This window comes from Magallana gigas, chromosome 6, assembly GCF_963853765.1.
Source record: "Magallana gigas chromosome 6, xbMagGiga1.1, whole genome shotgun sequence".
Classification (NCBI taxonomy): Eukaryota; Metazoa; Mollusca; class Bivalvia; order Ostreida; family Ostreidae; genus Magallana; species Magallana gigas.
This window is the reverse complement of record NC_088858.1, coordinates 23,500,540-23,512,964: the sequence shown is the minus strand read 5'-3', so window position 1 is coordinate 23,512,964 and position 12,425 is coordinate 23,500,540. Positions and strand designations below refer to the sequence as shown.

At 33.1% G+C, this 12,425-nt stretch overlaps 1 protein-coding gene across 4 annotated transcripts in view; it reads right to left on the bottom strand.

Moving 5' to 3' along the window:
• Positions 1–12,425, bottom strand: part of LOC105319280 (poly [ADP-ribose] polymerase tankyrase) — a 68,440-nt gene that overhangs the window by 50,092 nt on the left and 5,923 nt on the right. For 3 of the 4 annotated variants that reach the window (XM_066088768.1, XM_066088767.1, XM_034469910.2), the window contains exons 5-23: positions 11,064–11,147; positions 10,622–10,681; positions 10,356–10,476; positions 9,995–10,112; positions 6,379–6,548; positions 5,547–5,634; positions 3,874–3,990; positions 3,656–3,772; positions 3,473–3,550; positions 3,071–3,234; positions 2,540–2,649; positions 2,255–2,361; positions 1,881–2,037; positions 1,553–1,764; positions 1,344–1,443; positions 1,058–1,179; positions 904–933; positions 677–802; positions 368–517 (exon numbers count right to left, since the gene is read on the bottom strand). In XM_066088768.1, the coding sequence (XP_065944840.1) occupies positions 368–517; positions 677–802; positions 904–933; positions 1,058–1,179; positions 1,344–1,443; positions 1,553–1,764; positions 1,881–2,037; positions 2,255–2,361; positions 2,540–2,649; positions 3,071–3,234; positions 3,473–3,550; positions 3,656–3,772; positions 3,874–3,990; positions 5,547–5,634; positions 6,379–6,548; positions 9,995–10,112; positions 10,356–10,476; positions 10,622–10,681; positions 11,064–11,147 (2,231 nt within the window). The remainder of the gene's footprint in view (positions 1–367; positions 518–676; positions 803–903; positions 934–1,057; positions 1,180–1,343; positions 1,444–1,552; positions 1,765–1,880; positions 2,038–2,254; positions 2,362–2,539; positions 2,650–3,070; positions 3,235–3,472; positions 3,551–3,655; positions 3,773–3,873; positions 3,991–5,546; positions 5,635–6,378; positions 6,549–9,994; positions 10,113–10,355; positions 10,477–10,621; positions 10,682–11,063; positions 11,148–12,425) is intronic. The other variant, XM_066088769.1, reaches the window with a different exon arrangement.

Sequence of the window (12,425 nt, the reverse complement as noted above, 5' to 3'; positions counted from 1 at the left end):
TGAATTAAAGCGTTTTCAGGATATACATGTAATATACAAAACTTTAACTTTAAAACCAATATGATCATTATATTTCCTTCCAAGAAGGAAAAAATATTGAATTTGATTAGTACTAAAATAAAAGATCGAGTCGAGCCAATTTTGATAGGTCATTCGGAGTACATCAAACAAAACAATTTTTTTTAATTTTGGCTTTACGGATAATCAAAACATGTATGGAATTCACCATATTTGAAAGTCTTAATTGATCATCGAACTTAGCAGATTTATAGGTTCCCAACGTCAACTTTAAGGACAAATCAGTTAAAGGTTCATGCTGTATAACCAAGAGGAATAGTCACAAAGAATCAAAATACATGTAACTCACTTCTTTATGAAATGTCCTCAACAGAGAAGCTAATTCATGGCTTGTACAGTGTTTGGTCAGTAAATGTAAAGAATTTTGCCCCTTGTCATTCTTCTCTGGTGTCACAGTACCTCCTTCTTCAATCAAATATTTCACCAGCTTTGTATTGGCCTGTATTGAAAAACAATTATGCAGCGGTGAAATAAATACAGAGAAAAACATGTCTTTCATCTTGGCAATCAAGCACAAGTGGGCTCAATTTTTTTCTCACATTAGCTGAAAATGAATATTAGCAGAAAACTCTTAGACAATTAAGTCAAAGAATCTTACCTTGGCTAGTGCTAACATGATAGCGGTTTGCCTCTTGGTAGATTTGGCTTTTGGGTTACAGCCATACTTTATCAATAACTTAGCTATTGTAACTGTGATGTCCATTCTTGAATCATTGTATCCCCACTGTAAAAAGAGAAAATCAAATAGAGAAAAGGCCAGAGTACATCAAATAGCAAGTGGTGTAAAGAAAGCATCAAATTTGAGGACAAAAATTTACTTCATACCTCTTCATCATTATCGCATAAATGATGTAGCTGTAAAGAACAAAATACATCATTGTTTTATTAATAATATACATGGCGGCGTAAAAATGATACAATTTCACCGTGTATAACACCATACAAACATAGAAGACAAAACTGGACATGCAAAACTTACTGCATTAAGTCCATCGATGTCAACGATCGTGGGATCTGCTCCCTTGTCCAAAATGTAGGAAACTTGCTCTACTAGGCCTTTCGTTATTAAATTGCTGCAGGCAAAACTGACTAAGGTCTGACCTGTGATTAAAAGAGATCTGTTACAAAAGCTTTGTTTGGTTACAAACAAGCAGCTTCATTTTTTTTATTTCAATATATTTTGTGGTAAGAGGTTATACTGCATAACAAAAGTTTACTTGTATTTAAATTTAAAGGCATTATTTCACTTTATACTGTAACTGTACCTGTGTCATTTTTAAAATTCACATCAACTCCTGGCATCTTGAGTAGAAAGTCGACCAATCCAACGTGACTTTTTAAATAGGCTATCCCAACAGGAGTAAGCTAAAAAAAAAATTCTTAAACTTTAAATTTCATACATACAAAAAGCTTTACAAAATACATGCATTGAAATAATTGGTTTGTTGAGAGTAACCTGATGGTTAGTTCATACCTGCCAATCATTAGCCACACTGGGTTTAGCTCCACCCTCATTAACGAGCAACTTGAGAACAAAATACCATCCATACGCAGCTGCATAGTGAGTCAGGGAATTCCCGGAACTATCTACTCGGTTTGGATCTGATCCCAAGTATAACAAATAGGATGCCACATTGGCATTGCCATTCATGACGGCATGTGTTAAGGCAGATCTTTTGTATTTGTCTGAAAGAAGAAAAATTGTCAAACAATTCATTACAAGGCTATACATTTTCATTTCATCAATATAAAAAAAATTGCAGTGAAAACATCCATTTGAAAAAAGTAAGGAAGATTTATACCAAGCAGTTCCACAGTGGCCCCCGCCTGAACAAGCCTTCTGGCTATGTCCAGATGCCCATGGGCAGCTGCCAGCATCAAGGGAGACAACTTGTCTTTGCCAGCTGATAATTGTTTGTTGACATTTGCCCCATACTTCAGAAGGAGATTGAGGAGATCCTGTTTAACATAGAGCCATATAGAAAACAATGAGCTCAACATTTTATTAGAAGACATCTAGAGAGCACATTATTTTGCATCTCAGAGATTTCAATTTTCTTGAATTCACATTAATTTTCTTCTATGAAATATTTTACTAAGAACTGCATTCTTTTCCTTTTAATGTAAATTCCCTATCAAGTCATTCAATTACAATGATTTTTCCATATCAGCATACCATGTCATTATTTTGTACAGCTATGTGTATTGGACAGATAGATTCCCAGGTAGGTCTGTTCACACCTCCTTCACCCCATTTAGACATCAACTGATTATCCGTATTTACTGGGGAAAAAAACCACATTTGTTGATTTACTCCAAGTATACGCACAATTTTTACCAACTCGAATCTTTTGAGTAGTTGATGACAACATGACACAATATGTCCTTTTATATCTTACAAAAACTAACCTTAAAGCAATTCATTCATATAAATGTACTAATACAAACAATTTTTTCTTACTTGATTTAGCTTTTTCAAGAAGAATTTCAGCATTTTTAACTCGCCCAGCATAACAGGCAAAATGTAATGGAGTGACTTTTCTCTTTGTCACTTCATTTGGGGTGGCTCCTCTGTTTAAAAAAAGTAGAGAATTCCATAATCAATTCTCAATAAATGTCCACCCAGCAAATTGAATGCTTTAAAATGGTATGGGACACCTGTCGATGTTAATGTGGATAAAAGTACATCATAATCAAAATACTTTCTCCATTTTAAAATTTACAATTTTTTCTCAAAATTTGACTTTAAAAAAAAGTAAAAATCATAAAAGTCGCAGGGGGACTCAAACTCACGACTTATAGATTCGTGGTTAATGCTCTAAACCATTGCACTACCCTGTTGGGTAACAATTTAGGGAAATAAAAGGTTATAAAATTATGCTTGCTTTTATTGTTTATTTCAATCAGAAGAATGTCACAATATGGAGGTGTCCAATACCACCTTAATTCAATTAATTTACAAGTCTCAACAAAGCATTCAGTTGGTCCTTACTTCTGAAGCAGGAGTTCCAGGGGCCCTGTGCCCTGACAGGCTGCAGCAAAATGAATGGGCTTACGGCCATACTTGTCTTCTATGGTGTAATCCGGCTCCACAGAGAGGAGCTTTTCCAGGTATTTGACATTAGGATTTATACAAGCACAGTGCATTGGGTTTATCTGTAAAGTAGTGAGTACATCTAACTCACATTATCATTTCAACGAATATATTTGTAGTCAGATAGGATGGGGTATTTTTCAGGAAAAAATGTACACATAGTTTCAATAGATTGCATTTTATTTCATATTTATTTCAATTGTCACTTTGATACTTTTGGTTCATTCTTAAACAAATCAATAGATGTATAATATACTGGGTTGTATAACGATATGTAAAAATTCTTGTGCATGTACATACCAAAGCATTATCATTTGGCTTTTTCCTGACAGAAGCACTTGCAAATGATTTGAGATCTTCATTTGTAAAGTTTAAAACCTACAATAAAGAGGAATACAATTTAAAAAGAAGCTTAACACAGTTGCCATTTTAAAAGAGTGGAAGAGACATTACAAAACAAATTTCATAAAAGCCTAGACTTACATCTCTGTGTAGAAAATTAAAGCCAAATCCTCCCTTTTCAAAGGCAGAGTCCATTAGTTTTCCAGAGAGTTCTAAGTGCCCACGACTCACAGCAATATGAATCTTGCTAATAACATCCTATAATTACAAGAATAATAATGATAATGTTATTCAGGACTACATAAATGTATTTTTTTCTGCTTGGACTAGAGTACAGAAGCACTTATTATGTCACATACCCAGTAGTTACTATTATTGGTTGCCTGTAGGAATGCATCCATTGTTTCTTTCTTTACCCCTTTTATCATACAGTGTTTGACCAAATCAATATCCTCCACATCCTCCATATCTATGTCCTATTTGGAAGAAAAAATCTCATAAAATATACAAATGTAATTTAAGATGAATAAAAATTCCCATATCTTACCAAACGTTTTTTTTGTTTTGAAAATTTTTCAAAGGCATTTAAACTAATCTATTAATTCAGATAAAAACATGTACATGTATTAATCAATGCATATTTTTTCCTACATGTACACTGTACATGTATATCAAAATAATATACCAGTTGATTGCAGAGTTTTAGAGGTTGTAAATTTTTTAATTAAATGAGTTCAAACATTTATGTGCTTATTTATCTTAATCAGACTTTGGCTTACTAAAAACTATGGTGGCATAGATCTGCCACCACTTGTCAGATAATTATGTTAAATTCTCATATGATAATGTCGACTTGTCAGATATTTATGTCAACTTGTCAGATCTTTATGTTGACTTGTCAGAAAATAACCATAGTGACTAGAAACTCAATATTTTGTTGTCAAAGTGTGTTAGTGCCACTAACTGCCATTTACTTGTCATCATAATATCATATAAGTCGACATAAATATCCGACAAGTTTACATAATTATCTGTCAAGTCCACATCATGATCTGACAAGTTAACATAATTATCTGACAGAAAAAATAATATGGCCACTAGTTTAAAGAAAATTATCATTCATATTGTAAGTCGACTTGTCAGATAATGATGTTGACTTGTCAGATGTTATGTCGTCTTGTCAAAAAATTATGTTGACAAGTCAAATAATTATATCGACTTAAAAGATGATTATGTCGACTTGTCAGATCCTTATGTCGACTTGTCAGAAAATATTATTTCAAATGGATGGCACAAATTGGGCGTGAAAAGGTTAAAGTGTTGAATTCTTAAACACGTGTATAAGTGACAAGTCGACTTAAAGAACTGACAAGTAAACATAATTATCTGACAAGTCGACATCAAGATCTGACAAGTCGACATAATTATCTGACAAGTGGTGGCAGATCTATGCCACCATAAAAAACCATCAATTGCAAATAGAAAATGATTTTCAAGTTAATGCTAAAATACAAAGCCACACCTTTAAATTTTTAACTACAATCTTCTTAAGCAAGAAAGTTAAATACTATACATTTAAGCTTCTAGTTGATTGATATACACATGCATACAATGCTTATTCTGTTTTTCAAACTACAGTAGGCTGCAGTTAAATTCTTAATTAATCAGGATAACAAACATGGGCCATCAAGCAATCAGGGTGTGAAAATGCATACATTTGGATCAAGAGAAACAACTTCTAGCAATAGTTTATCAGATATTCCCATAGACCCTTGGAGTACACAATCAAGCAAGCCAGCAACCAGTGACAATCATAAATGTTTTGCTTTGTTTTATCCTTTGCAGGTGGATTCAACAAACAAACAATGCAAATAAAACCTTTGGTTTTATTACTTAGCTTCATTTACTTCTGCAATATGGTATTGACAGCTTAAAATGGTCTTAAAGTATTGTATATGGTGCATGCTCTACATATTAAATCAGTAAGTTTTTAATGAATTATTGAAAAGAAAATGAATGGAAGAGCACAAACCTTGAGGAAAGCTGCATTGCCTTCTCTGTTACCACGTGATGTGTTAAGTTTTATCACTGCTCTAACACCCAGAGATGCTTGGTTGTATCTACAAGAGAATAATATTCATATAAAGCTTAATGAAAATTTTTCTTCATTTGAAACCAAATATAATACTGTAGATACTATAGTAGAGAATTTAAGCAAATCAATGTATACATGTAGAAAGGAAAGTATGTGCATTACATCGTCAGTTTTTGCAATATAATTTTTATAATGTATGTACAGGAATGAACAGGCTTGTAGATTGCAAAGAACCCATAAGATATAACTTGTAGCTTATACTATTCCTGATAGCTATTCATTTGAACAAATGTATTCATTTCTTTAAAGCCATTCATATTTCATGTGATAACTGATATAAAGAAACAATTTTCAATTTTCAAACATCTGCCATGTTGAAATATTTGACCACAGAAAGCGTTGTTTAACAGCGCAAGATATAAATAGAGAAAAAGAACAGGAGAGAGAGATATGATATTGAGATTGCAGAGACTTAGATCAGAAGCTACACGATAGTGAGAAAGAACATGAGAGGGGAGAAACTGAGACAGAGAACAGGGTGAAGAGGAAGAAAGAGAAGAAGAGTTAGACTTCGAAAGTGAATCAGACTGGGAGCAGGATTATCCTGAAAATGTTTAAAAAAATTTGCTGAATATGAGATTGAATATGAATATGAATATGAATTTTCCCAAAGTCTATCCCAAATCTAAGTGGGATAGTCCAGTGGGCTATTTTCTGCATTTTGTTAATTTTGCACACCGCCACATTGACTAAAATATCATAAACCCACCTTCCAGTGTCAATACCAGACAACAGTATAGGCAAACATCCGCTTTTCAGACGCTTATTCTCCTTCTTGTGAATGTCTTCATAAAGTAACTTGAAAGCTTCAATGTTGTTCTGTTCTAAGGCAACATGCAATGGAGACCGAATGTCCATTATTGATCGATGTTCATCAATCTGTAAGTAAAATGACAATGTAATAGAACAATTTAAAGCTGCATTTGGTTAAATGTAGTGTGCAGAAATTTAATATTGCACAAGTTCTTGCAAGATTCAGAAATTTAGTAAAACAATGTAAATTAGTAAAATTAATTCTCTGGTTCTCAGGCCAAATTTTCCAAAAATAGATGAGGGAGGGAGGCTTTATTTTTTCTTTTTTATTGGTAAAAAAAACAGATGAGGGAGGTTTTTTTTTTTATCGGAGAAAGAAATTAACTACCTAAAATTTAAAAAACAAGATTTTCTTTATTCAAGCTGCTGTTTTATTATCTAATAAAGGATATCTATTAAACGTATTTTCCCGACGATAAGTCGATATTTTTTTTCTCTGAAGCAGCGCACTCGACTTATCGTCTTGATCGACTTGTCTACGGCTTGAGGTCAGAAAATTGTGAAAAATAGTATTAAAAATCTTGGTTTTAATCATCTTGAGCTGGCTGTGTTATTGAAAATTACGTTGTTAAATTCAATGTTCATCTTTAATTATTATCATTTTCACTCATCTGTTAACACTAGAATACATATTAATAACAGTTATTGAACAATGGTGTATTTTTTTAATCAATTAAAAGTTTTACCGTTCCGTTTTTATAAACACATTGTCACATGATTCCATATATTACTATAGTGGGAAGATAATATTGCGCAGTAAAATTGAAACCAAACTTGGATGGAAAAAAATATTGCAGTAGGTCCGGTGAATGTTTTAAAGTTTTATTATTTTATTAGTAAAGAGTTGTTAGTGGAAAGTATAAATAAGAAATATTTTATGGTCAAAATCAATCTTAAAATACGTAATCGGCAATTATCAACTCTATTGTTTATACGGTAGACTGATCCCGGTTGTGTTAATAATCTTGCTAAGGCCGACATCTATACAGCAATTTCACTCACTGTGTACATAAAGAGTACCGTTATAAGAGTGATTATAGTTCATTAATTAATTATTGTCCAATTCTTTGATTATTGTTAAATAAAAAATTTAGGAAACATATGTATGTCGTATATCGTCATTATCAAGTCGTACAAATGATCGATCTATTCTAACAGTGTCTCTTTAAAATAATAGCGTGTAACTGTATTACTGGATACAAAGTAAACAAGTTTCATCAAATCATAGTAATTGCTAAGCTTTCTGCACTTGAGATCCCCATTTGAAGTCAGACACGAGACAGGTGCATGCCTCTGACACCGGAAATTGTTATACAAACATTGACCACGCGCCGAGTCAACAGGTGGCTGGTTACGTAATGGCGAATACACTGGCGATGGTCATTGTGGATAATTATTTTAATGCATGGGAATAAAATATTTCTGTCAAAGTAAGTTTAGTTTTGCATAATACGCGATATCGGGAATTGTTTAAAATGCAAGCGACTTTGTAGATATTGTCGGTATTTGAAAACATGATGTATAAGTATAAAGAGTAATTGTTTAAATGTTAATCATTAATAATAATTGGTAGCAATATCGGGGACATCGTGGCATCATACACTGATAATGTTACTGCAGTTTTATACACCATTTTGAAGCGATAAGTTTGACGTGTCGTCTGAATCGACGTATCGTAGGATTTTGTTAAAATTTTGGCTAAAAATGAGCAATTCGACGAGTCGTCCGCATCGACGAGTCGTCGGGAAAATACGGTATCAAAAAACATCTAGTCATTTATAGGTGAACTGTTTCTTTTCATTTTTTTCTGCTTCTTTGCTGTTGAGCTTTGAACATTCTTCCCTTTCAAGGGGGGCTGTTGTTGTGAAACAACACAATCAGGACACATTTGGTACTGTCCATCTTCTGTATCTGTGTCTTGTGTCCAACAGTGATAGCACATTGGGGGAAATACACCAGAGCTGTACATGTAGTAGGGAGTCTCAATTGGAGATGCACAGGCCAAATTTGATCTCATAGAAACAATCTCCAACAGAGCACATATACAGGGTGCTTTATCAGGATTATTAGGTTTTAATTCCTGAAGTTCATATCCACATGAAAACTGATCCAAGACGTCCAATGATTTTGGTAAGCAAGGCACTTTCTCGGGTACCAAGTTTAGTGGCACAATATATGACTCTGGGTTTCTGGCAATCTATGCAGGTTACTGTTTGTTTCACTGTTATGGCAGTCTGAGCAGATAGACTAAATGGAATTTCATGTCTGTTTGCAAATGATTGTGCCAGTTTTGATGATAAGAAGGACAATATTCCTCTGTATAATTGGTTCAAAAAAGCCCACTGAACTCCTTGTAGTTCTCCTTAGTACTCCTTCTTCTCCTTTAATAAATGGCAATCATTTAATACCAAACCACTTTACAAAACGTAAAATGACATATATGATGTTTACTCTAAAATACCTGGCACTGGATCAGGAAAGTTGTGTGACTGGCTAAAGACATCTTTAGGCAATCTTGGCGCCAAACATATACGACAGTCACTAGGACCACATTTCTTCACAATTAAGAAGTAAGTCTTGAATACACCGCAGTTATCAATAAACCCCGAAAGTTTACAATGGTTATAATCGCGGCGTCCAAATCATTGGCACTCAGTAATTTTTCTGGAAAGGTCCAACTTTCTAAATCGAATTTCATCGATTTCACGCCCTGGTACAGGTCTAACAAAGAACATCCATTGGGTAAACCCTCAATAATAGTCCACGGTAGAATTAAAAGGGTACCATGGCGGATACAAATGGAAACAGCAGACATTTCATTCGTTATAGGTCCAAAATTTCCATCGACCCCATTTTCACAAGTATTGTCTATATCATCAGGAGGTTTGGAACATTAAGTTTTTACATACGAAAAAAAGCGACTTAATGATTAAGACTACACCAGAAGCTGCGCAATAGAAGCGAAAGTAAAACTATATGCAAACTGAAAGCGGAAACTTTTTTTTTCCCGGAAAGGGAAAATGACATAAAATTTGCAATGCGGCACCCTCAAAATGGATGCGCGCGGGCCTGAGAACCATAGTTTCAATTTTATTTAGCCTTACAGTACATTTGTATGTGAAACTCTGCACTTTAAGTGGTAGCCAAATTCTATTTGGTCTACTTCAAGACTTTGATTTTTAAACACTTGTAGTAACATACAAATGACCAAAAACTTGCACTTTTGACAAAATTAATATGTAACTTTGACATTTTCAAAACATGAGCAAGTTTAAAAATCACAAAAGGCATAAAGGTTGTGTATCTCTATAAAGAATGGAGAATCTCCAATCAGAATTTTATGCTACTTAAACTGAATAATCAAAGGTTAACACTCAGTAAGTACTGAAAGAATTGATAATAACAAAGAACACATGGTTACAATAAAAAAAATCTTAAAAAGCTTAAAAATTTATGTTAAACTGAGGAGAATAGGATAAGAATTTTTAAGAAGTCTCACAATGCACACTTACATCATGTATGTGTTGGTCGTCCTCTAGTAACTGTTTCAAGAGGTCAATGTCATTTTGAAACACTGCTCGGAAAACTAGACGCTGGTGTGCCCTCTTTGAGATGAAGGGAACATGATCTCTACAAAGTGAAGATATAACATCTCACTAAAGATGTACATGTAATTCCCAAAGAAAACAAGCATAATACCACCACCAAAAGATTTAACTTAAACATAACTTAAATACATAGCAAATAGCACTTTTCATGTAAAAACCTCTTAGCATCGATTCATTCCTAAAAAGTTTAAATTCACCAAATACACATGTATCTGAATAGTCTATATAGATACAACAAACAGTTCAAAAATATTCTAACACATACTTTGTTTCAAACAGAGGATCTTTCTCCAGTATTTTGATTTTGGGATTTGGCAAGAGGTTTTTATCTGGCCCTCTCTTCTTTCCTGGGGAGGCAGTTTTCTTTTCTTTCTTTACCTCTACTTCTTTAAAAACCACACAAAAAATCAACCAAATTACAAGTTATTTTAATTCAAAACAATTTCAAAAACAAAATTCACAAGATAAATTGTACCTACAAAAGTTAACTTAAACAAAGTGTTTGCATGGAGGGGGGTTTCTCAATCTTACCTTTAAATTCCTTCTTTCTTGACCTTCCTCGAGGTGGCTGCTGCTTTTTTCCATTTTTACCTAAGAGCGGAATTAAATATACACATTTTACAAATGTAAAAAGCCAATTCAAGAAACTGTATTAATAAGAAACTGTCTTTAGGAACTTTGATTTTGAAAATATCAGGTCAACTAATACTTGATTGATCTTACAATCTCTTTATTAAAAAAGTACCTAATCGACCCTCCTCTCCCCTTTTTTCATGTCAAAAAAATGTTCCTATAAATTTGGGTTTTACTCATCTAAGATTTAAGTATAACTAAGTGAAATTCATTGTTCTACATTAATAAGACAAAGTAGGAACCTTCGAAATTTGTGTCTCAAGTTATTTTTTCACTTTAAAGACCAGTCTTCATAAAAACAATCAACTGCAATGCATCATGTGAATGCATGTACAGGTACCTTCTTTGAAAGCAACAGTAATGCTCTTTTTAGCTTTCCCTTTCTTTGGCACAGGCTCATCATCCTCATCCTCATCCTCTTCATCTACATTATTATGTAATCAAAATAAAATTCAAAACTCATGCAAACTCTAAATGAATAACAATCAAACTAATTATCTTACATAAAATATGCAATTGAAGATGCTATAATAAGCATTCATTCCAACAAAATCAAACAATCAGGGACCAACCTAGGGGGCGACTTGGGCGAAATACATGTAGTTGCCTTTTGATCGGTAACTTCGCCAGAATTTCCTCCGAAAGAGAAGTTGAAGTTGCCCTCTATCTTGAGTTCAGAATCATGTAAATTAACCCCAAAGGCAATCAAATGATTATAACTAATTCTAAGGACTTTTCACAGCCTCATTTAGCCCCTGTTGTGATTAACAGCTTGAGATTGTCACTGTGCAACCTATGTTTATTACTTTAAGCATTGAAATTACAATTAGTTGGTAACTTGTAATTAGTTAATAATTCCGCCAAATTAATGCTTAAATAATCATAAAACCGTTTGTTTACAGTTATTTTAAAAAAAAATAAGATCCTCTACATAACAGATGCAATTGGGTTAAAGGGTTGGACTAATACCTCTAAAATACACAGAAATACAGGAACTGATTTTATTTGTTATTAAGCGAACACAATTACAAAACATTTCATATATAAAATGTATTAAATGCAACAAAAATTTTTAATAACTTGGATCTAATTTAAATTATTTAAGGTTGAATCTGTGTATGTAATCATAAAGGTTATGCCGTTGTCAAGTAATGGTAGTCTCCCTCATTTCTCAAACTTCTCCCTATTTTTCGGTTAGGGAGAAGTTTGAGAAGTCTCCCTAAAATTTTGCTCTAGGTTGGTCCCTGAACAATAAATTTATGAAAACAAAGTCCTTCAAATAAAAATCTCATTAATTCATGCATGTGATTACCATAGAAAAAAATAAAGGAAATGAAATCAGTCAAAGGGTCTGTAATGATCTCAATAATTATAATTAGGTCTTTGAAATAAATGAAAAATCAGCATTTCCACATAAAAATCACATTCCTATTTACTAGTAAGTAGTAACATCAACTGCATTCTGACAGTGAAACTGTTTTTTGGTGTGTATTTCTTATTCATGCATTGAACATTTTCTATCAACTTTCTTGAGATGGCAAACTCAAACAGCAAATCTTTGATGACACAAACATACATTGTACATGTACACAAAAAGCAAAACTAATTGCAATATCAGCTATCATAAACAAAACAGTAAGGCCAACAATTAAACAGCAAAATGCCAAGTTTTCAATCTAATCAATAAACTTCTTAAGACATC